This window comes from Bufo gargarizans, chromosome 5 (genome assembly GCF_014858855.1).
Source record: "Bufo gargarizans isolate SCDJY-AF-19 chromosome 5, ASM1485885v1, whole genome shotgun sequence".
Classification (NCBI taxonomy): domain Eukaryota; kingdom Metazoa; phylum Chordata; class Amphibia; order Anura; family Bufonidae; genus Bufo; species Bufo gargarizans.
Genome location: NC_058084.1, coordinates 396,219,887 through 396,242,190, shown reverse-complemented (window position 1 = coordinate 396,242,190; position 22,304 = coordinate 396,219,887). Strand labels below are relative to the sequence as shown.

The following is a 22,304-nucleotide window of genomic DNA, read 5'->3' as shown; positions in this document are numbered from 1 at the left end:
AAATGGCCATTGAGAGGTTAAAATTAATAATAATAATCACCACGTGGTGAGTGTGGTGACATCATTGCAGGTCGTTTTACCGGCTGCGCAATCAAGTGGATGAGGTGAGGTTTTTTTTGTTATTATTTTTAACCCCTCAATGGCCATTTTATTTAGCATTCTGCCTTAAGAATGATATTATTTTCCGTTATAATGGAAAATAATAAAGTGAAGTTCGGTTTCCCATTGACTTTAATGGGGTCTGTGTTCAGGGTGAATTTCGGGTCAAGTTCAGGTCCCGAGCCCGAACTTTGACCTAAAGTTCGGCCGAACCCAGCGAACCCGAACTGCCATGGGTTCGCTCATCCATACTAAGGTATAATTACACCTGCTCACTGCTGTGGGTGCTCCAGTTCATACATTTGTAGCAGGCACACAAAGCAAAGCCAGACTTAAAACGGACATAAAAACGGCAAACTTAAATGGTAAATGACCACCTATATCTTTGGTCCATTTTAACAACTCTCATTACATAGGGAAAGTGACAGCCACCTATGTATATAAGAAACGCTATCAATCATTGATAACACTTCCCTTGTTTACAGGGCTGGTGTTTTCCAAACTTTTTTTTTACTGATGACCTATCCCCTGGATCAATATTTGATCGGTGGGTAGCCAACACCCGGTAGCCCCACCAATCAGCTGTTTGAGGAGGCGCCAGTGCTCGCAGTAGCGGCCTTTTCACAGCTTCCCTATGCCATGTGACGTCATGTTCATCGGTCACATGGCCTAGGCGCAGATCAGCCCCATTGAAGTGACGCTGAGCTGCGAAACCAAGCACAGCCGCTATCACATGGAAGGAGCTGTGATTGGTGAGCAGAGAGAAAGCCGCTGTGCTACTGTGAGCACCGGAGCCTTCTCAAAAAGCTGATTTGTGGGGGTCCTGGGTGTCGAACCCCCACGATCAGATACTGATGACCTATCCGGAGAATAGGTGATTACTAGGCTTGGGCGAATCAACCTTCAGATCATAAATCCAAAGTTGATTAGTTCAAATACTTCGATTTTAATGCCGTTTCAGTGAATTCCTACTGTTTTCATATCTGCGTATTTTAAAACAATTAAAAAGAGCAATCCGAACTGCAGTACCAAAGCCCGGTTCGGATCGCTATATTAAACAGGTTTTTAATATGCAGATATGATTACAGTAAGAATTCACCACAAACTTTGACTCCACAGAGCCAATACGTTTTAATGCGGTACGGAAACAGCCTTAGGCCTCTTTCACACTTGTGTTGTCCGGATCCGGCGTGTACTCCACTTGCCGGAATTACACGCCGGATCCGGAAAAACGCAAGTGTACTGAAAGCATTTGAAGACGGATCCGTCTTCAAAATGCTTTCCGTGTTACTATGGCACCCAGGACGCTATTAAAGTCCTGGTGGCCATAGTAGGAGCGGGGAGCGGGGGAGCAGTATACTTACAGTCCGTGCGGCTCCCGGGGCGCTCCAGAGTGACGTCAGAGCGCCCCATGCGCATGGATGACGTGCCATGCGATCGCGTGATCCATGCACGTGGGGCGCCCTGACGTCACTCTGGAGCGCCCCGGGAGCCGCACGGATGGTAAGTATACTGCTCCCCCGCTCCCCACTACACTTTACTATGGCTGCCAGGACTTTAGCGTCCCAGCAGCCATGGTAACCATTCAGAAAAAGCTAAACGTCGGATCCGGATCAATGCCTTTCAATGGGCATTAATTCCGGATCCGGCCTTGCGACAAGTGTTCAGGATTTTTGGCCGGAGCAAAAAGCGCAGGATGCTGCAGTATTTTCTCCGGCCAAAAAACGTTCCGTTCCGGAACTGAAGACATCCTGATGCATCCTGAACGGATTTCACTCCATTCAGAATGCATTAGGATAAAGGATTCTTCCGGCATAGAGCCCCGACGATGGAACTCTATGCCGGAAGAAAAGAACGCAAGTGTGAAAGAGCCCTTAAGGCTGGGTTCACACCTGAGCGTTTTACAGCGCGTTCCTACGCGCTGTAAAACGCTCAACAAGGAGAAACCAATGATTCCCTATGGGAATGGTTCACACTTGGGCGTTTTACAGCGCGTACGATCGCGCTGTAAAACGCCCGACGCTCCAAAAAGTACATGAGCGACTTTTGGGGCGTTTGTGGCCATAGGACACTGTAGTGAATCACACAAACGCGCGTCAAACGTGCGTTTACTATTACAAAAACGCGCATAAAAATGCGCGTCAAAAACGTGCGTAAAACGCGCGTTTGCGCTACGCTCAAGTGTGAACCCAGCCTAAAATCCAAGTATTTGAACAAATCAACTTCGGATCTATGATTCGCTCAAGTCTAGTCATTTGTAAAAAGATCTTTGAAAACTCTTTAAGTTAGCTAAAGTAAAGCTATAAATGTATAAATTACAAGTGTTACTGAATCTTTTCCCACAAAAATATCCATCAATCTGCTCAGCTTCTCCGGCTCTATAACACACTCTTTTGCTCTACAATGGACTATTGAAGTAGTGAGGGCCCCATGCACACTCCAGTTCTTGCACAATGGCCCTGTGCAGTCCAAACCTGGAACACATTATCTATAAATCATACATACAGTATACTGCAGGTTGCTTTTGTTATCCATTATACATCGATCTATGACCAGAGTATTGTTCTATTACATTTCACATACAATATAACAATAACATTACCACTTGTCCTTCTTCAGCGTCATAAAAACGCTCCAAAAGCTGAACCACTGTACTTTTTCCACAGCCGCTGCTTCCAACCAGTGCGAGAGTCTGGCCTTTAGAAACTTTCAAGTTCAGTCCCTGAAGAATCTGGACATTGGGTCTTGTTGGATAAACAAATTGGATGTTTTTAAACTCCAGATTTCCCTCCATTTGTTTCTTTAAAAAAAAAAATATAGAGAGAGGTTATACAGAGATGCAGCTTACAGGCTGTGTTATAGCAGCCCTATAATAATGAGTGAAAACAGTTTTCTGAAACAGCTTTAAATATCTTGCTTTGTGTAACATAAAAAGTTATTTGCTTGCAGCCGACACTAGAGAAAGTTTTTAGTGACTTTTATTTAATCCCTTACAGTCGTGTGCTGTGCCATTTTCTGCGGACAGCACATGCTCCCTTTGATTTTAATATGTTTGCTGACACTGCAGCATTTTTTTTTTACTGATCATATGTAGGTCAGTGAAAAAAAATCACAGAGACTTGCTATACTTTGGTCCGTAGAGCAATTGAAGTCTATGGGTCAGTGAATATCACAGACACAACGTGACATCCGTGTTTGGTCTGTGTTAGGTCAATTTTTTAATGACCACTCATAGGAGATGCTTTTAAAAGTCATTTTCAGCTGAGCAGTAGTGATGAGCTGCAGGGGCCAAATTCGTAAAATATTTTTTATTCGCAAACTTTTTGTAGAATATTCTTTATAATCATGAATATTTGCGAATATTCTAAAAATGAATATATAGCACTATATTTGATATACTGTACAGTTGTTTCACTTCGGCATACTCCTCCCCGACAAGGGGGGTTAGAATATACCATTGGATCTGAGTTTTCACGATCTCAATGACTCATTGGCCCACAAGCAAGAAGCAGGAAGGAGGAATCATGTGTTCACTGTTCAGTTGGGAAAAAATGACGAATATTCGCTATAACGAATATATAGCACTATATTCGAAATATTCGCAAATTTTTGAAGTTGCGATATGCGCGAATAATATTCGCTATTCGAATATTCGCGCTCAACACTACTGAGCAGTACCCGTGAAATATAGGTAACAAACAGAGGGGAAAAAACAAACCAAACAGCGATCATTCATGGACATCTTCATGGATGAAACACGTACTGATTTTTTTACGGACGTCAAACGGACACAGAAATGTGAATGAGGACCGAGCTGGTGCCATAGTTGGCAGATGATGGCTGCATTACCCAGCTGACACCCTTATGCAATGTCTGTGATCAGGGATAACAGATTACTGACCTTTAAAGGGGTTGTTTCATATTAGCAAATGGCATTTATCATGTAGAGAAAGCTAATACAAGGCACTTGCTAATGTATTGTAATTTTTCTATATTGCCTCCTTTGCTGGCTGGATTCATTTGTTCATCACATTATACACTGCTCCTTTTCAGGGGTTGTTACCACCCTGCAACCCAGGAGCGGTAGCTGTGCTTGCAAGCACAACACACTATACGGAAATGTCAGAACTATTAAAATGCAAAAAAATAAAAAAAATTCTGTACAGTGAACACCATGACAAAAATAAATATCTAAATGCTCAAATTGCAGATGTGTATGGTTACGCATCACCCCTACCCCAAATAACTTGAACAAAGTGATTAAAAATTCTTTGGCTCCCCAAAATGGTACCATTAAAATGACCTCACAAAAAACACGCTTTCACGCAGGTCTATAAATCAGAATATAAAAAAATTTATGGGTGTCAAAAAATGGTAAAACATTTTTTTTTTCCACAATATTTTTAAAAGTAGTAAAGCATCAGAAAAAGTATACAAATTTGCTATTGCAGTATTCAACTAACCCAAAGAAAGGTAAAGGTAGTGTTTTTTTTTTTTTTTTTTAAGTCGATGACATAAAAACAAAGCTAAAAATTATTATTATTTTTTTTCACCTTGCAAATATTTTTCCCCCGTTTTTCCATACATGATATGTCAAAGTAACAAACTACAACTCGTCCTGATAAGTCTTTGTGTAGAATTTTTTTTAGTTATAGCGCTTTAAAATTGGGGAGGCAAAAATGAAAAATATTCATGGCAGAAAGAGGTTCATTATGTCTACTAAATACCTAGGCCCACATTTATTAATCAGTTTACCTCAATTTTGGGGCTAAACTGTGCTATAAAAGGTTACAGAGTGAACTGTATAATTTAATTACCATATATGCCCACACAGATTTCATGCACTCTATCATGAAACCGCTCCAACAGCGATGGACACACAGAGCTATATCAAAACCACGGACAGGTCTTTTGAATATCATTGCTTACCTTGTGACAATGGCACCTATCAAGGGGTGGGATACATAAGGCAAGAGGGCAGTTAGTTCTTGAAATTGAGGTGTTTTAACCCCTTTCAGGACAGCATCTTGTTACGTTTTTGCACTTCGCTTTTTTTACTGCCATCCTTCCTGCAGCTATAACTTTTACATTTTTCCTATCACATAGGCCCCATTCACACGAATGTATTTTTGGTCCGCATCTGTTCCGAATTTTTTAAGCATTGAATGTGGACCCATTCATATCAATGGGTTTACAAAAAATACGGACATCACATCGTGCACTGTACGCATCCATATGTCCGTTCCACTGTTCAGCAAAAAGGATAGAACATGTCCTATTCTTGTCCATTTTACGGACAAGCATAGGCATTGTTACAATGGGACCAAAAAATTAATAAATGGATGCAACACGGACCTCATTCGCATTTTTGCAGGTACATGTTTTGCGGACTGCAAAATACATATGGTTGTGTGAATGCACTTATATAGCTATATGAGGGCTTGTTTTTTGCGGGACAAATTTTACTTTCATATAGTACTATGTATTTTCCCAATGTAGTGGGAAACAGGAAAAAATTCCAAATTGGGTGAAATTGGGAAAAAAACACAAATTTCGCCACAGATTTTTTGGGTTTCTCATGACCTGTTCCCTTCATTTTCCAGGTCATTACAATTGCAGCGATTTTGTATTTCTATAGTTTTTCTTGTTTGTTTTCTTTGGCTCATTTTTTTGTGGGGCAATTTGTTCTTTTAATTGATACCATATTGGGGAGCATATAAAAACTTTTAGAGGTGAATCAACAAAAAATTGAAAATCTGCCAGTTTGATTTTCTTTTCCCGTTACATTTATATTTTACTGGTGGCGTTTTGGGACAAGCCTATGCATGCCTATGGCTGGGACTATGTCTATACAATGTCTGTGGCTGAATTCCTACAGATCAGCTCAATCATTTGCTTGATGGGTCCGCACTGCGGTGTTTTCATTGTTGACATGGATCCGTCTACTTAGTAGTGGGTATTGCAGCTTCATGCTGTTCATTTGAATGGGATGAAGCTACATTAGGCTACATTCACAAGACCGTATGAATGAGTCCACATCCATTCAGCAATTTTCCGAAAGGGGTGCGGAACCATTCATTTCTAGGGGGCCGCAAAAGATGCGGACAGCACACCGTGTGCAGTCCGCATCCTTTGCTACATGCCACGGCCCTGCAAAAAAAAAATAGAACATGTCCTATTCTTGCCCGCAATTAATAGCTGCGGCATGTGCGGTCCGCAAACTGCAGAATGCACATGTGCCGGGATCCTAAACTACCTTTACTAAGTAGTTAGTGTGCAGGTAGATGGACCCATGTAAAGGCCTCATGCACACAACCGTTTTTTTTTTCAGGTCTGCAAAAACGGGGTCCGTAGGTCCGTGATCCGTGACCGTGGGTCTTCCTTAATTTTTGGAGGATCCACAGACATGAAAAAATAAAATAAAAATCTAAGTCAAGTTTGCCATTGAAATGATAGGAAAAAAACGGACACGGATCACGGACACGGATCACGGACGCGGATGACAATCTTGTGTGCATCCGTGATTTTTCACAGACCCATTGATTTAAATGGGTCCGTGAACCGTTGGCCGTGAAAAAAATAGGACATTTTTTTCACGGCCAGGAAACACGGATCACGGATGCGGCTGCCAAACGGTGCATTTTCCGATTTTTCCAAGGACCCATTGAAAGTTTATTTTTGTATTTTTTTTATTTTTGCCAAAAGCTACAACTTTTCCGTCTATGTACCTGCATGAAGGCTTTTTTTTTTTTTTTTTTTTGCAGCAGGACAAGTTGTGATTTATAATAGAGCCATTTTGAGGTATACATAACTTGCTGATTTATTTTTATTAACTCTATCTGGGAGGGAAATGGGAATCAGTGGCGTCGCTACAGGGGGCAAGGGGGAGCCCCCCCAGGTCATTTCTTGCCCCCCCGGGTGCCCACCCCGCTGATTCGCTGCTGCGCCCGGCCGCCCACACTACTGAGTGATTCACAACACAGACAACATACACAGACATGACAGATGGGGGTGGGGGCGGCAGAGCGCGCAGGGCGGGTGCAGGCTGGGAGTGCGACAGCCGCAGAGTTGACGTCACCACTTAAAGCTGTGTGCCTGCCCGCCCGCGCGAACGCTTGCTTCTGTTCTGCAGCTCTGCTACTGCGTCTGCTAGTGAGCCTGTCTGTGCTCAGCACAGGCCCCAGCTTCGGACAGGAGAGGAGGACTGTGTGTGGCAACTTCCCAAGAACTCTGCCTGGCCCTGCCCTGGCCGGCCCCTAGGCAAGCTAAGTATGTACCCCCACTACCTCGTCTCATGGCCTGCCTGCTTGGACCCAGCCCCTCCTCAACCCTGATACCCCTATAACTTAGGGGTATCAGGGTACATTATACAGGGGTAATATAACTAAGGACCCCTGTATAATGTCCCCTGATAGCACTGAGTCCTCCTCAGTTATATTATCCTTGTATAATGTACCCTGATACCCCTTAGTTATAATATTACCCATAATGTCCCCTGATACCCCTCAGTTATATAACTGAGGGTAATCAGGGTACATTATACAGGGGGTAATATAACTTATATTACCACCGTATAATGCCTGATAGGCCTCCTGAGTTATATTACCCTTGTGTAATTATGTACCCGGATACCCCTTTGTTATATGATCCCGGCAGGGTCATATAACTAAGGGGTATCAGGGTACATTATTATGCAGGGGTAATATAACTCAGGAGGCCTATCAGGCATTATACGGTGGTAATATAGCTTACATTTCCCCTGTATAATGTACCCTGATACCCCTCAGTTATATTACCCCTGTGTAATGTACCCTGATATCCGTTAGTTATATAATATAACTAAGGGGTATCAGGGTGCATTATACAGGGGTAACATGTGACATAAGTAAGTGTGCAGTGTGTGCGATAGTAACAGGCGAGAGCACTGCAAATAGGGAGCAGCAGAGGACTAGGGGGTAGGCTGTCTCCTGTTTCTCAGGGTATGGGTATCAAGAGTCCTGGTGGCACACTGCAGGATGGCATAGCCTGCTACAAGTGCCAGTCAGCCACAGCACCAGTGTGTGTAACAGATCTGAGGGCCCCGATGACAACAAATCATTTACTGCCCCGTGCGGTCAAACGACAAAGGCTATTACCAGGGACTCACAAGGGCGCAGAACCATCTTTAGAGAAGACCCTACCAGTACTTCAGACAGTCTACTAGATTATATGTAATGTGATTAACTAGCCATGGGGACTGGGACATTTCAGTCCGTCCCTCGGTTTGGCTGGACAGGCATCTGGTTGTTATGGGGCAACATACAGGGAGTACAGAATTATTAGGTAAGTTGTATTTTTGAGGATTAATTTTATTATTGAACAACAACCATGTTCTCAATGAACCCAAAAAACTCATTAATATCAAAGCTGAATATTTTTGGAAGTAGTTTTTAGTTTGTTTTTAGTTTTAGCTATTTTAGGGGGATATCTGTGTGTGCAGGTGACTATTACTGTGCATAATTATTAGGCAACTTAACAAAAAACAAATATATACCCATTTCAATTATTTATTTTTACCAGTGAAACCAATATAACAGCTCAATATTCACAAATATACATTTTTGACATTCAAAAACAAAACAAAAACAAATCAGTGACCAATATAGCCACCTTTCTTTGCAAGGACACTCAAAAGCCTGCCACGTATGGATTCTGTCAGTGTTTTGATCTGTTCACCATCAACATTGCGTGCAGCAGCAACCACAGCCTCCCAGACACTGTTCAGAGAGGTGTACTGTTTTCCCTCCTTGTAAATCTCACATTTGATGATGGACCACAGGTTCTCAATGGGGTTCAGATCAGGTGAACAAGGAGGCCATGTCATTAGATTTTCTTCTTTTATACCCTTTCTTGCCAGCCACGCTGTGGAGTACTTGGACGCGTGTGATGGAGCATTGTCCTGCATGAAAATCATGTTTTTCTTGAAGGATGCAGACCTCTTCCTGTACCACTGCTTGAAGAAGGTGTCTTCCAGAAACTGGCAGTAGGACTGGGAGATGAGCTCGACTCCATCCTCAACCCGAAAAAGGCCCCACAAGCTCATCTTTGATGATACCAGCCCAAACCAGTACTCCACCTCCACCTTGCTGGCGTCTGAGTCGGACTGGAGCTCTCTGCCCTTTACCAATCCAGCCACGGGCCCATCCATCTGGCCCATCAAGACTCACTCTCATTTCATCAGTCCATAAAACCTTAGAAAAATCAGTCTTGAGATATTTCTTGGCCCAGTCTTGACGTTTCAGCTTGTGTGTCTTGTTCAGTGGTGGTCGTCTTTCAGCCTTTCTTACCTTGGCCATGTCTCTGAGTATTGCACACCTTGTGCTTTTGGGCACTCCAGTGATATTGCAGCTCTGAAATATGGCCAAACTAGTGGCAAGTGGCATCTTGGCAGCTGCACGCTTGACTTTTCTCAGTTCATGGGCAGTTATTTTGCGCCTTGGTTTTTCCACACGCTTCTTGCGACCCTGTTGACTATTTTGAATGAAACGCTTGATTGTTCGATGATCACGCTTCAGAAGCTTTGCAATTTTAAGAGTGCTGCATCCCTCTGCAAGATATCTCACTATTTTTGACTTTTCTGAGCCTGTCAAGTCCTTCTTTTGACCCATTTTGCCAAAGGAATTATGCACACCTGATATAGGGTGTTGATGTCGTTAGACCACACCCCTTCTCATTACAGAGATGCACATCACCTAATATGCTTAATTGGTAGTAGGCTTTCGAGCCTATACAGCTTGGAGTAAGACAACATGCATAAAGAGGATGATGTGGTCAAAATACTCATTTGCCTAATAATTCTGCACTCCCTGTACATTCACCATGCCGTTTGCCTCAGCATCTGAAATTTGTGTAGAAACCTATACTATATTGTGTCCATAGTTTTCCATGAAGCGAATATAGATGTAAGTGAGCAGATGGAGCTAGACGTGTAACATGCTTTCTTATGTGTCACAGCTTGTACAGAGTATTTTGTTATATTATTTATATATACTTATTTAGTATTTTTCAGTAGTATGATTAGCTGGTGAAAATGATTAGTGCCCCCCCCCCCCCCCCCCCCCCCATTTTTGACTTTGTATCTTCCCCCCTTATATATTGATCCTAGCGTCGCCACTGGCGTTCATATTTCTGCAAAAATAACACAAAAACTTTATTCTCTGGGTCAGTACAATTACAGTGATTATTGTTAAGCAAATCGAAGTATCCTCACTCAGTGGACTTCGATCTGAATTTCAGGGAAAATTTGATTTGCGATGAAGCCCAATTTCCTTGTGCTTTGTGGTAAAAAATCAATTTTCCCTGAAATGGCGGTAAAAAAATAAAATAAAAAAATCATACTTGCCTCCACATCCATTTGAGAACGAAGAGGCCGTCGTGTACATTTTGCTTGAAGATCCCGTGTGAAATATTTTTTTCTTTCGTTTTGCTACTTTTGTGCAATAAATTCTCTTCTGTTTTTAAAAAAAAAAAAAGAATCTTTTTGCATCTCCGCATCCCAGGACCCATAAGGACCCTTTCACACAAGCGAGTTTTCTGCGCGGGTGCAATGTGTGACATGAACCCATAGCACCAGCACTTAATCCTGACCCATTCACTTCAATGGGTCTGAGTACATGAGCGCGTTCAGTGAAACTCTGACAATTTTGCAAGCAAGTTCAGACAGTTTTGTCTGCAATTGCGTTCAGTTCAGTTTTTTCTGCGCGAGTGCATTGCATTTTGATGCATTTTCATGCGCGTGATAGACAAAAAACATCGCTTAGCAACCATCAGTGAAAAACGCATTGCATCCGCACTTCTATGGGACCAGGGCTGCGTGAACGCATCCGGAGCCGATCCATCACGCTCGTGTGAAAGAGGCCCTTTATTTGTATTTCTACGGAGCTGTCTGAGGGATTGATTTTTGCAGGATGACTTGTTGCTATCATTTTGGGGTACATAACACTTTTTGGTTGCTTTTTATTACATTTACTTTTATGGCGACTAAGCAAAAAGCAGCAATTCTGGCTTTTTTTTTTCTTTACAGTGTCCACCATACAGGATAATTTATATAATATTTTTGCGTAGTGTGGGTCGTTATGGATGTAGTGATACCAAACATGTAGGGGAGATTTTATTTTTGCTGTTTTTTCTTTTCTTTTTTTTTCTCCTTTTTTTTAGCCATTCAATAGCCCCACAAGGGGACTATAACAGGTGATCTTTTGATTGCTTCTAAAACACTGAAGGCAGGCTTGGCCTATACTATGTTCCAACCCGCAAATAAACATTGGCACCCCATGATCTCATTTACAGGGTGCCAATGGGAGACAGAGGGAGTCTATTCCCTCTGTAGCTGCTTACATGTGGCGGGCCATTGCCCACCGCATGTAAGGGGTTAAACAGCCAGGATTGGCTCTTCTGCCAGTCCAGGCTGTAAGACTAGGAGCAAGTCTCTCATGTGCAGTGCTTGGCCTAAGTCCCCTTAGCGATTGCTGTAAAAATGCATATTGGTGGTTAATAGAGGAGGTCATATATGCAGAATCCTAATCTTTTTAAACGAGAAGTGGCTACAAAGATCCTGTATCTCTCTAGAGCAGTGTTCCTCAACTCCAGTCCTCAGAATCTACCTGCGGGTCGTGATTTGAGATTATCCCATGAATGAATACCTGTGGTAAGTGTTGATGCATTGACACTTACCCTAAGTTCACACCTGAGCGTTTTACAGCGCGTTCAAACGCGCTGTAAAACGCTCAACACGTGAAAACCAATGCTTCCCTATGGCCCTGGTTCACACTTGAACGTTTTACAGCCCGTTTGAACGCGCTGTAAAACGCCCGACGCATAAACAAGTACTTGAGCTTTTTTTGGGCCATAGACTAATTTTTTTGTCGCGCATTTTGGCCATAGACTTATTGGACAACACTGCAGTCAATCACACAAACGCGCGTCAAACGCGCGTTTACTATTGCAAAAACCGCGCATAAAAACGCGCGACAAATACGCGCGTCTCAGAAACGCTCAGGTGTGAACCCAGGGTAATTATATCACCTGCTCAATGCTGAGGAAATCCTGAAAACATGACCAGCAGGTTGGCCCTGAGGATTGGAGTTGAGGAACACTGCTCTAGAGGACCTGACCTGCATTACACAAATAACCCATTGATTTGAAAGGCCACTGTAAAATACATATTTTTACCTGTGATGACACTGTAAAGAAATTCAACACTTATCTAGAGGTGCTGCACAATTACCAGCAAGTGGATACCCTGTCATCTGCTTATTGTCAAGGAGACCCTTGTAAGAAGTAGAAATTGTCCAAAGCAGACAAGCTGTACGCAATTTTTTTAATATTATAAACAATTAGACTGTCCAAACTAGAGATGAGCGAATCGAAGTTGACGAAGTGGAAATCGATCTGAATTTCAGGAAAAATTTGATTCGCACTGAAAACGAATTTCCTGACGCTTCGTGGTAGCGAATCACATTTTATCCTAAAATGGCTGCTGCACATGTTAGGACATGGAGCTAAGAACTCTGGGAACGAGGGATCACTCATAATGCCATGCATGCAGCCAATCAGCAGCCAGCCAGCCCTGTGATGTCACAGCCCTATAAATAGCCCCAGCCAGCTTGGATTCAGCCATTTTCCAGTGTACTTAGTGCAGGGAACGACGTCAGCAGGCGCTAGGGACGGTGGTAGAAAGACTTAAAAACTTTTATTTTGCTGTATAGAAGTTCAGGGAAAGGATATGGAGGAATCATTCCAAAGTATTGAAGCAGTACAGGATTCAGTAGGAAAGTTTACAGCCTGGGTAACAGGAACAATCCTATTACACCTTGCTGCACTGACTAGGGATCTAAATTGCCATTATACAGCTCTGTAATTCCAGCAAATCATTCTTGTTATTGGGGTGCAAGTGCTGTTTGATGCAGCCATTAACAGGGTTTATTACAAGGAAATATCTTTACGTCATATTTGCCCTTGTGCGGTGAAGTTATATGTTCTAAAGCATTTATTTGGCTTGTATTAGTGGGAAAATATAAGTCTTATTAGTTGTTGTGTGGTGAAGTGAGAAAATTACAGCCGTTTTTGGATTGTATTAGTGGCACAAAAATATATATTATTTGCCGTTCAGCGGTGCAATTATATGTTCTAAAGCCCTTTTTGGCGTGTATCAGTGGCAAAAAAATATAAATCATTTGACGTTCAGTGGTGCAGGTATATGTTCTAAAGCCTTTTGTGGAGTGTATAATATAAAAAAGTAAGGGCCTATTTCCAATTCAGCGGTGCAGTTATATGTTCTAAAGCCATTTTTGCCATGTATTCGTGGCAAAAAAATATATATTTGCAGTTCAGCGGTGCAATTATATGTTCTAAATCCCTTTTTGCCATGTATTAGTGGCACACAAAAAAATATTTGCCGTTGGTTGGTGAAGTGAAAAAATTACAGCCCTTTTTGGCGTGTATTAATGGCAAAAAATACATATTTGCCGTTCAGTGGTGCAGTTATATGTTCTAAAGCCCGTTTTGGCGTGTATTCGTGGTACACACAAAAAGTATTTGCCATTGTGTGGTGAAGTGAGAAAATGATAGCCCTATTTGACATGTATTAGTGGCAAAAAAAAAATATATTTGCTGTTCAGTCGTGCAGTTACAGTATATGTTCTCAAGTAGTGTTGAGCGAACTTGTGTTTTAAGTTTGGCGTCTAAAGTTTTAGTTCAGGTTATCGAAGTATCCCGTTATGGATTCTAAATTCCGTTATGGTCCGTGGTAGCGGAATCCATAACGGGATACTTCGAAAACCCCAACCCGAACTTTAGACGCCGAACTTAAAACACAAGTTCGCTCAACACTATTCTCAAGCCCTTTTTTGCGTGTATTAGTGGAAAAAAATAGATATTTGCCTTTAGCGGTTCATTTATATGTTCTAAAGCCTTATGTGGTGTGTATTAGTGGCAAAAAAGATATACTATTCGACCTTCAGCGGTACAGTTATTTGTTCTAAAGTCCTTTTTGGCATGTATAAATGGAAAAAAATAAGGGCCTATTTGCTGTTCAACGGTGCAGTTATCTGTTCTAAAGCCCTTTTTAGCGTGTATTAGTGGCAAAAAATATATATTATTTGCTGTTCAGCGGTACAGTTATATGTTCTAAAGCCTTTTGTGGAGTGTATAAGTGGAAAAAATATATATATTATTTGCCTTCAGTGGTGGAGTTATATGTTCTAAAGCCCGTTTTGGCGTGTATTCGTGGCACACACGAAAATATTTGCTGTTGTGTGGTGAAGTGAGAAAATGACAGCCCTTTTTGACATGTATTAGTGGCACACAAAAAAAAATTGCCGTTGTGTGGTGAAGTGAGTAAATGACAGCACTTTATAGCATGTATTAGTGGTGAAAAAATATATATTTGCTGTTCAGCAGTGCAGTTATAGGTTCTAAAGCCCTTTTTGGCATGTATTAGTGGCAAAAAAAATATATTATTTGCCGTTCAGCGGTGCAGTTAAATGTTCTAAAGCCCCTTTTTGGGTGTATTAGTGGCACCCAAAAAAATATTTGCATTGTGTGGTGAGGTGAGAAAATGACAGCCCTTTATGGCTTGTATTAGTGGTGAAAATATATATATTTGCCGCTAATACACCCAAGAAGGGGCTTTAGAACATATAACTGCACCACTGAACGGCAAATAATATATATTTTTTTGCCACTAATACATGCCAAAAAGGGCTTTAGAACCTATGACTACACCGCTGAACAGCAAATATATATTTTTTCACCACTAATACACGCTATAAAGTGCTGTAATTTACTCCCTTCACCACACAACGGCAAATATTTTTTTGTGTGCCACTAATATACATGCCAAAAAGGGCAGTTACCGTATTTATCGGCGTATAACACACACTTTTTCCCCCTGAAAATAGGGGGCAAATGATGTATGCGTGTTATACGCCGATATAATGTTAAGAAGCCATGCCGCAGCTCCCTCCTCATGCGCCGCCTGTCCCAGCTCCCTCTGTCATGCGGCGCCTGCCCCAGCTCACTCTGTAATGCGCCGCCTGCCTGTTCATTCATAAAGTGAGATAAGCAGGCAGGCGGTGCATGAGGAGGGAGCTGGGGCAGGCGACGCATGAGGAGGGAGCTGGGGCAGGCGGCGCATCAGGAGGGAGCTGGGGCAGGCGGCGCATGACCGAGGGAGATGCCGGTCTGCGCCGTCTTAATGTTATACCTCCGGTACTACAGTAAGTACCGTACAGTGCGTCTACAAGAGATCAGATTGAATGTTTAACAGTTGCGGGGCCCGGTGTATTAGAGTAGAGTCACTGCACCGGGCCCCGCCATGAGTGTCCCCGCCTCCTCTCTCCACACTGATCCATCTGATGGGGGATCTGTAGATGACACTTATGGGGATCTGTGGATGACATAAGTGTCATCCACAGAGCCCCATAAGTGCCATCCTTTTACATTATTTACCTTATAAGTGGTAATAATATTAATAAAAAAAAGTTCTGAGCTACCCTTATTTTGCTTCAAAGTTCTCTATTTGAAATAAAAAAAAAATTCCTGAAATTTCCCTCTTAAAATGAATGCGTGTTATATGTCGATAAATACGGTATACAGGTCCTTCTAAAAAAATTTGCATATTGTGATAAAGTTCATTATTTTCTGTAATGTACTGATAAACATTAGACTTTCATATATTTTAGATTCATTACACACCAACTGAAGTAGTTCAAGCCTTTTATTGTTTTAATATTGATGATTTTGGCATACAGCTCATGAAAACCCCAAATTCCTATCTAAAAAAATTTGCATATCATGAAAAGGTTCTCTAAACGAGCTATTAACCTAATCATCTGAATCAACTAATTAACTCTAAACTCCTGCAAAAGATTCCTGAGGCTTTTAAAAACTCCCAGCCTGGTTCATTACTCAAAACCGCAATCATGGGTAAGACTGCCGACCTGACTTCTGTCCAGAAGGCCATCATTGACACCCTCAAGCAAGAGGGTAAGACACAGAAAGAAATTTCTGAACGAATAGGCTGTTCCCAGAGTGCTGTATCAAGGCACCTCAGTGGGAAGTCTGTGGGAAGGAAAAAGTGTGGCAGAAAACGCTGCACAACGAGAAGAGGTGACCAGACCCTGAGGAAGATTGTGGAGAAGGACCGATTCCAGACCTTGGGGGACCTGCGGAAGCAGTGGACTGAGTCTGGAGTAGAAACATCCAGAGCCACCGTGTACAGGCGTGTGCAGGAAATGGGCTACAGGTGCCGCATTCCCCAGGTCAAGCCACTTTTGAACCAGAAACAGCGGCAGAAGCGCCTGACCTGGGCTACAGAGAAGCAGCACTGGACTGTTGCATGTCATTCGGAAATCAAGGTGCCAGAGTCTGGAGGAAGACTGGGGAGAGGGAAATGCCAAAATGCCTGAAGTCCAGTGTCAAGTTCCCACAGTCAGCGATGGTCTGGGGTGCCATGTCAGCTGCTGGAGTTGGTCCACTGTGTTTTATCAAGGGCAGGGTCAATGCAGTTAGCTATCAGGAGATTTTGGAGCACTTCATGCTTCCATCTGCTGAAAAGCTTTATGGAGATGAAGATTTCATTTTTTAACACGACCTGGCACCTGCTCACAGTGCCAAAACCACTGGTAAATGGTTTATTGACCATGGTATTACTGTGCTCAATTGGCCTGCCAACTCTCCTGACCTGAACCCCATAGAGAATCTGTGGGATATTGGGAAGAGAAAGTTGAGAGACGCAAGACCCAACACTCTGGATGAGCTTAAGGCCGCTATCGAAGCATCCTGGGCCTCCATAACACCTCAGCAGTGCCACAGGCTGATTGCCTTAATGCCACGCCGCATTGAAGCAGTTATTTCTGCAAAAGGATTCTCGACCAAGTATTGAGTGCATAACTGAACATAATTATTTGAAGGTTGACTTTTTTTGTATTAAAAACACTTTTCTTTTATTGGTCGGATGAAATATGCTAATTTTTTTAGATAGGAAATTTGGGTTTTCATGAGCTGTATGCCAAAATCATCAATATTAAAACATTAAAAGGCTTGAACTACTTCAGTTGTGTGTAATGAATCTAAAATATATGAAAGTCTAATGTTTATCAGTACATTACAGAAAATAATGAACTTTATCACAATATGCTAATTTTTTTAGAAGGACCTGTATGTTCTAAAGCCTTTTGTGGTGTTTATAAGTGGAAAAATAATGGCTTATTTGCCAGTCAGCTGTGAAGTTATATGTACTAAAGCCCTTACTGGAGTGTATTAGTGCCAACAAAATATATATTATTTGCCGTTCAGTGATGCAGTTATATGTTCTAAAGTCCTTTTTTGTGAATTATTGGCACAAAAAAAGTATTTGCCGTTGTGTGTTGAAGTGAGAAAATTGCAGCCCTTTTTGGCATGTATTAGTGGCAAAAAATATATTTTTGCCATTCAGTGGTGCAGTTATTTGTTCTAAAGCACTTTTTGGCATGTATTAGTGGCAAAAAAATATATATTATTTGTTCTAAAGCCCCTTTTTGTGTGTATTAGTGGCACCAAAAAAAAAGATTTGCGTTTGTGGTTAAGTGAGAAAATTACAGCTCTTTATGGCGTGCATTAGTGGTGAAAAAATTTATATTTGCCGTTCAGCAGTGCAGTTATATGTTCTAAAGCCTTTTCTGGTGTGTATAAGTGGAAAAAAATAATGGCCTTTTCTGGTCAGCTGTGAAGTTATATGTACTAAAGCCCTTACTGGCGTGTATTAGTGAAAAATAAAAATATATATTATTATTTGCCATTTAGTGGTGCAGTTATATGTTCTAAAGCCCTTTTAGGCATGTATTAGTGGCACAAAAAAAAGTATTTGCCGTTGTGTGGTGAAGTGAGAAAATTATAGCCCTATTTGACATGTATTAGTGGCAAAAAATATATATTTGCCGTTCAGCCATGCAGTTACAGTATATGTTCTCAAGCCCTTTTTGGCGTGTATTAGTGGCAAAAAATATATACTATTTGACGTTCAAAGGTACAGTTATTTGTTCTGAAGTCCTTTTTGGCATGTATTAGTGGCACAAAAATGTATATTATTTGCAGTTTTGCGGTACAGTTATGTTCTAAAGCCTTTTTTGCGGGTATAATTGGCAAAAAATATATATTATTTGCGTTCACCCGTGCAGTTCTAGGTTCTAAAGCCCTTTTTTGCATGTATTAGTGGCACAAAAAATATATATTTGCAGTTCAGCGGTGCGGTTATATGTCCACTATACAGTGAGGACGAGCTACTAGAGGACAGTCAACAGCTACTGGCCAGCAAAGATGTGGTGGAGACATCCTCCGCTTCCTCTGGTAGGCGGGCAAGTAGTGATGAGGAGAGTGGCGTGGGAGCTGGTGTTGCGAGTGGTCAGGCTCCTGACCCAGAGACCATTGAAGAGGACATCAGTGACGTGTAGACAGTACTCTATGATGATGTAGCTGATCGCACTTGGGAACCGGGTGAATTAGGGGCTCCATCATCAACAGGAGAAGAGGGTGGCAGCTTGCCCGTGAGGCAGAGGTGGAGCCAGCAAGTCGATAGCGTGGCTGGGAGTCAGCAGGGCGGCAGCAGTGGGACGTCAGGAGCCAAATGTGCCTGGGTAGACCACCTGCTTCACAGGAGACTACCTGCTTGGAAAGTAGTGGTGCAGGGGGTTGACGGAAGCAGTGGCGGTACCAGTGAGTCAGTGCGGAGTGTTGGTGTAAAATCACCTACTCGGCGGTGTGGCAGTTTGTTAATCAGCCGGATGAAGTAAACATGGCCATTTGTAGAATCTGTGGGCAGAAGCTGAAGCGTGGCCAGGGTGTCAGGGCCCTGCGTAAGCATCTGCAGCATCACCATAAAGTAGCCTGGGAGAACCGTGGCTCCGATGTGGTGGTCCAGCCTGCCCCAGCAACCGCTGCATCACCCAGTTGCACGCACCCGATTTCAGGCAGTCATGGCTCCACCACCTCAGCGGAAGGGAGCTGTCTGGCCTTCCCATCATCTGCTCTTCCTGATATTCCTGCTCCTCCTCCTCAGTCATTCCATCAGCAATCGATCACCGATTGCCAAGAGACAACAGTATGCGTGCACTCATCCAACGGTGCAGAAGCTAAATGTGTTCCTGGCCAAGTTGCTGGTGCTGCAGTCCCTCCTTTTTCAAGTGGTAGACTCTGCACCTTTCAGAGAACTGATGGCTTGTGCCGAGCCAAGGTGGAGAGTCCCAAGCCTTCATTTCTTTGCCAAAAAGGCAGTATCAGCCCTGCACAGGCATTTAGAACTAGAGATGGCCTTGGCTCATTCACGGAGCGGTTGTCTGCTTGGGTTGACAGTTTATTGCAGCCACTTGTCCAGACTATTCCGGGCTTCCTTTTAGATACTAGAACTGTACTTCAGTCCTTCCACGAATTTCTTTGGAAGCCGGAGTGTGTCTGGATAACTGCGGATGTTACATCCCTATAAACTGTCATTCCTCACCACTCAGCCATAGCTTCTTTACGTTGGTTTCTGAATACTTATGCTGATTTTAGTCTGGAATTCCAGGACTACATATGTGATGTTGTCTTTTTCCTACTTAAACACAATGTATTGATGTATACAATGTATTCATGTTTAATCACCGCTTTTTTCTCCGGTGTTTCCATGGGGGCGAAATTCTCGCCCTCTATGGCTAACATCTACATGGCGTGGTGGGAATCTTGCCATCTTTTCTCAGATTACAATATTTGGGCCCCTTCATTACAGTAGTATGTCCATTATATTGATGATTTATTGTTCATCTGGTCAGGTGACCTTGCTGCCATACCACTGTTTGGGGAGTTCCTAAATAGCAACACTTTGAATCTGAAATTTACTCTCAACTTCAACTGTACATCTATCGCGTTTTTTTATTTGACTTTGGAGGGCAATGTTACCGAATCTAATGTAGTCACCTGCACTTACCGCAAGGAGCCTGCGGGTAACAGCACTCTTTTTGTATCCTCGTGTCATCCTGCTCAAGTTGTATTCAATATCCCTAGAGGCGAATTTATACGCCATAGACGGAATTGCTCCAGTGACACGGGCTTCAGGGAAGAGCTCAACCTAGCTGCTGAGCGCCTTGTTGCCCGGGGATACAACAGTAGCAGTTTAACACAGGCCGCGATACAAGTCAAATCGAAACCACGGATAGATTTAGTCTTTCCAAAGAAAAGGGCTAGCAGTCTCTCTAACCTTACTAATGAGGTCCCTAAGAACAGAGCCCCAGTTTTCTTCAGGAGCTATAGTGCAGAATTTAATAAGATCTGTCATATAATCAGAAAAAATCCGTCCCTGCGCAGCAGGGACGAGCAGTGGTCTGGTGTCCTCAGTTCAAATATTAAATGCATTGCTCGTCGAGCTCCAACTCTGGGTCAAAGTATCAGCCCTAGTCTGTTCATGGACGATCTGCAGACACAGCAGAGTTGGCTACGTTTTAAAGGCAACTACAAGTGCGTATCTGCACCTGCTGTAAGCACCTTTCTACTGGCCAAACTGTTGTCTCTGTATCTAATCAAAAAACTTTTACTTTGAAACAATACATCATAATACCAGTTTTGTGGTATACTGCATCACCTGCATGACATGCCGCTTACAGTACATAGGCTGTACTTCCAACAGCCTCAAAACCAGAATTCGCCGACATATCTCTGATATTCCGCATGCGCTGACCCACAATGTTTCTGCGGTCAGTTCACACTATGCGGCATGTCATGCAAGTGATACCAGTAGCCTTGTGGGACAGGGAGTGGAACGGATTAAATTTCCCAAACGTGGAGGTGATCATAGGAGAGCTCTTTTAAATAGAGAATCCTTCTAGATTTTTGCCATGGGTACTTGTGAACCAATGGGTTTGAACCATAGGCACGATCTTATATTACATTACTGACCGTGGTACCTTTTTAGTTTTCTTTGAAGATCTTTTTCTTCTCTTTCTTTCTATTTTTTAGCATTATGTTTTTATGTGTTAGAGATGGAGCTATGTGTTGATTGTGTCCACCTGATATGTTTGACCTGCTCCTTATTTAACGCTGGTGTCTACATCATCAAGTTGCCATGAGTAAGGATCTGAATTTTTTTATCTAAAACGCGTAGACCTGATGTACATGTCTGGATTTTAGCACATTTTTTCATTAAAGCATTTATATGGTTGATTGGAAGCTGGATCTCCTCTTTTACTTATATTTCCATTATTACTGAGTTCCTGGCAAATATCCGTGCCTGCACTTCAATATGGGACCAGGTGAGCCTCGACCATTGCTTTTTTTGTGTGGAGCAGGAACAGGCTGTTAGGGACGCAAAAATGCTAGCTAATAGGGCCACAAAAGTCCTTTTAAGGACTGGTATAAGTGTGACTTACTGAGGGGTGTAATATACTTATAATATACTTTCTAACATAGAAAGTATATTATAGTGCAGCAGTTGTGTGCGGTTCTGCTGCGATACTGCAGCTAGATAGAGGGACAAACGCTATTGGAACAAATAATTTCTACTGGTGTGATTTACCAGTTGCCCCCCCAAAAAACTGATTGAAACAGGGGTGTTATATACCAATAATATACTTTCTATATAGCGCATCACATGTTGTGGCAGGGACTTGCGGGCTCTGCTGTGTACGCCGCTTTGGGTACGGTTTTTCCATTGGGCTGGTACCGTGACTCTGAGCCTGTGGTATAGGGTATTCTGGACACTCCACTGTTGCTACACTACAAGGCCACTCCAGCGTCCAGGCTGGGAGTACTCAGGGCACGTGACCAGTGTCATTTGGGGGTAAGAGAAAGGAATGTGAGGTGTTTATTGTATTTTATATATATGTAATATATACTCTCTGTAACCACGGTTGTCCATACTGTTAATACTACTGTTTATTCCCCAGTTCAGTAAAGTTACTGTTTTTGCATCAGGAGCTGGTGTTCGTGTCGCTTTCCTTATTCTATGACTTCGCTGTATCCCTCCCCGGTTCACTGTCTTACATAGACATCTATGTGGAATCAGCTGACGACAGTGTAAAAGGAGTGTGCATCTTCTTGATGCTAACATTGACCTTTAAGGCTGAGTTCAGACTTAAGTTATTTGGTCAGTTTTGGCCCCGTAACTGCCCAAATAAGTGAAGTGTGCAGTGATTCTAAGAGCGAGGCCTGGCATCTGCGTG

At 42.5% G+C, this 22,304-nt stretch overlaps 1 protein-coding gene across 4 annotated transcripts in view; it reads right to left on the bottom strand.

Moving 5' to 3' along the window:
* The window catches only part of LOC122939270 (ATP-dependent translocase ABCB1-like), a 403,390-nt gene that overhangs the window by 11,515 nt on the left and 369,571 nt on the right, over positions 1-22,304 (bottom strand). For all 4 annotated transcript variants that reach the window (XM_044295338.1, XM_044295337.1, XM_044295339.1 and 1 more), the window contains one exon: positions 2,702-2,899. In XM_044295338.1, the coding sequence (XP_044151273.1) occupies positions 2,702-2,899 (198 nt within the window). The remainder of the gene's footprint in view (positions 1-2,701; positions 2,900-22,304) is intronic.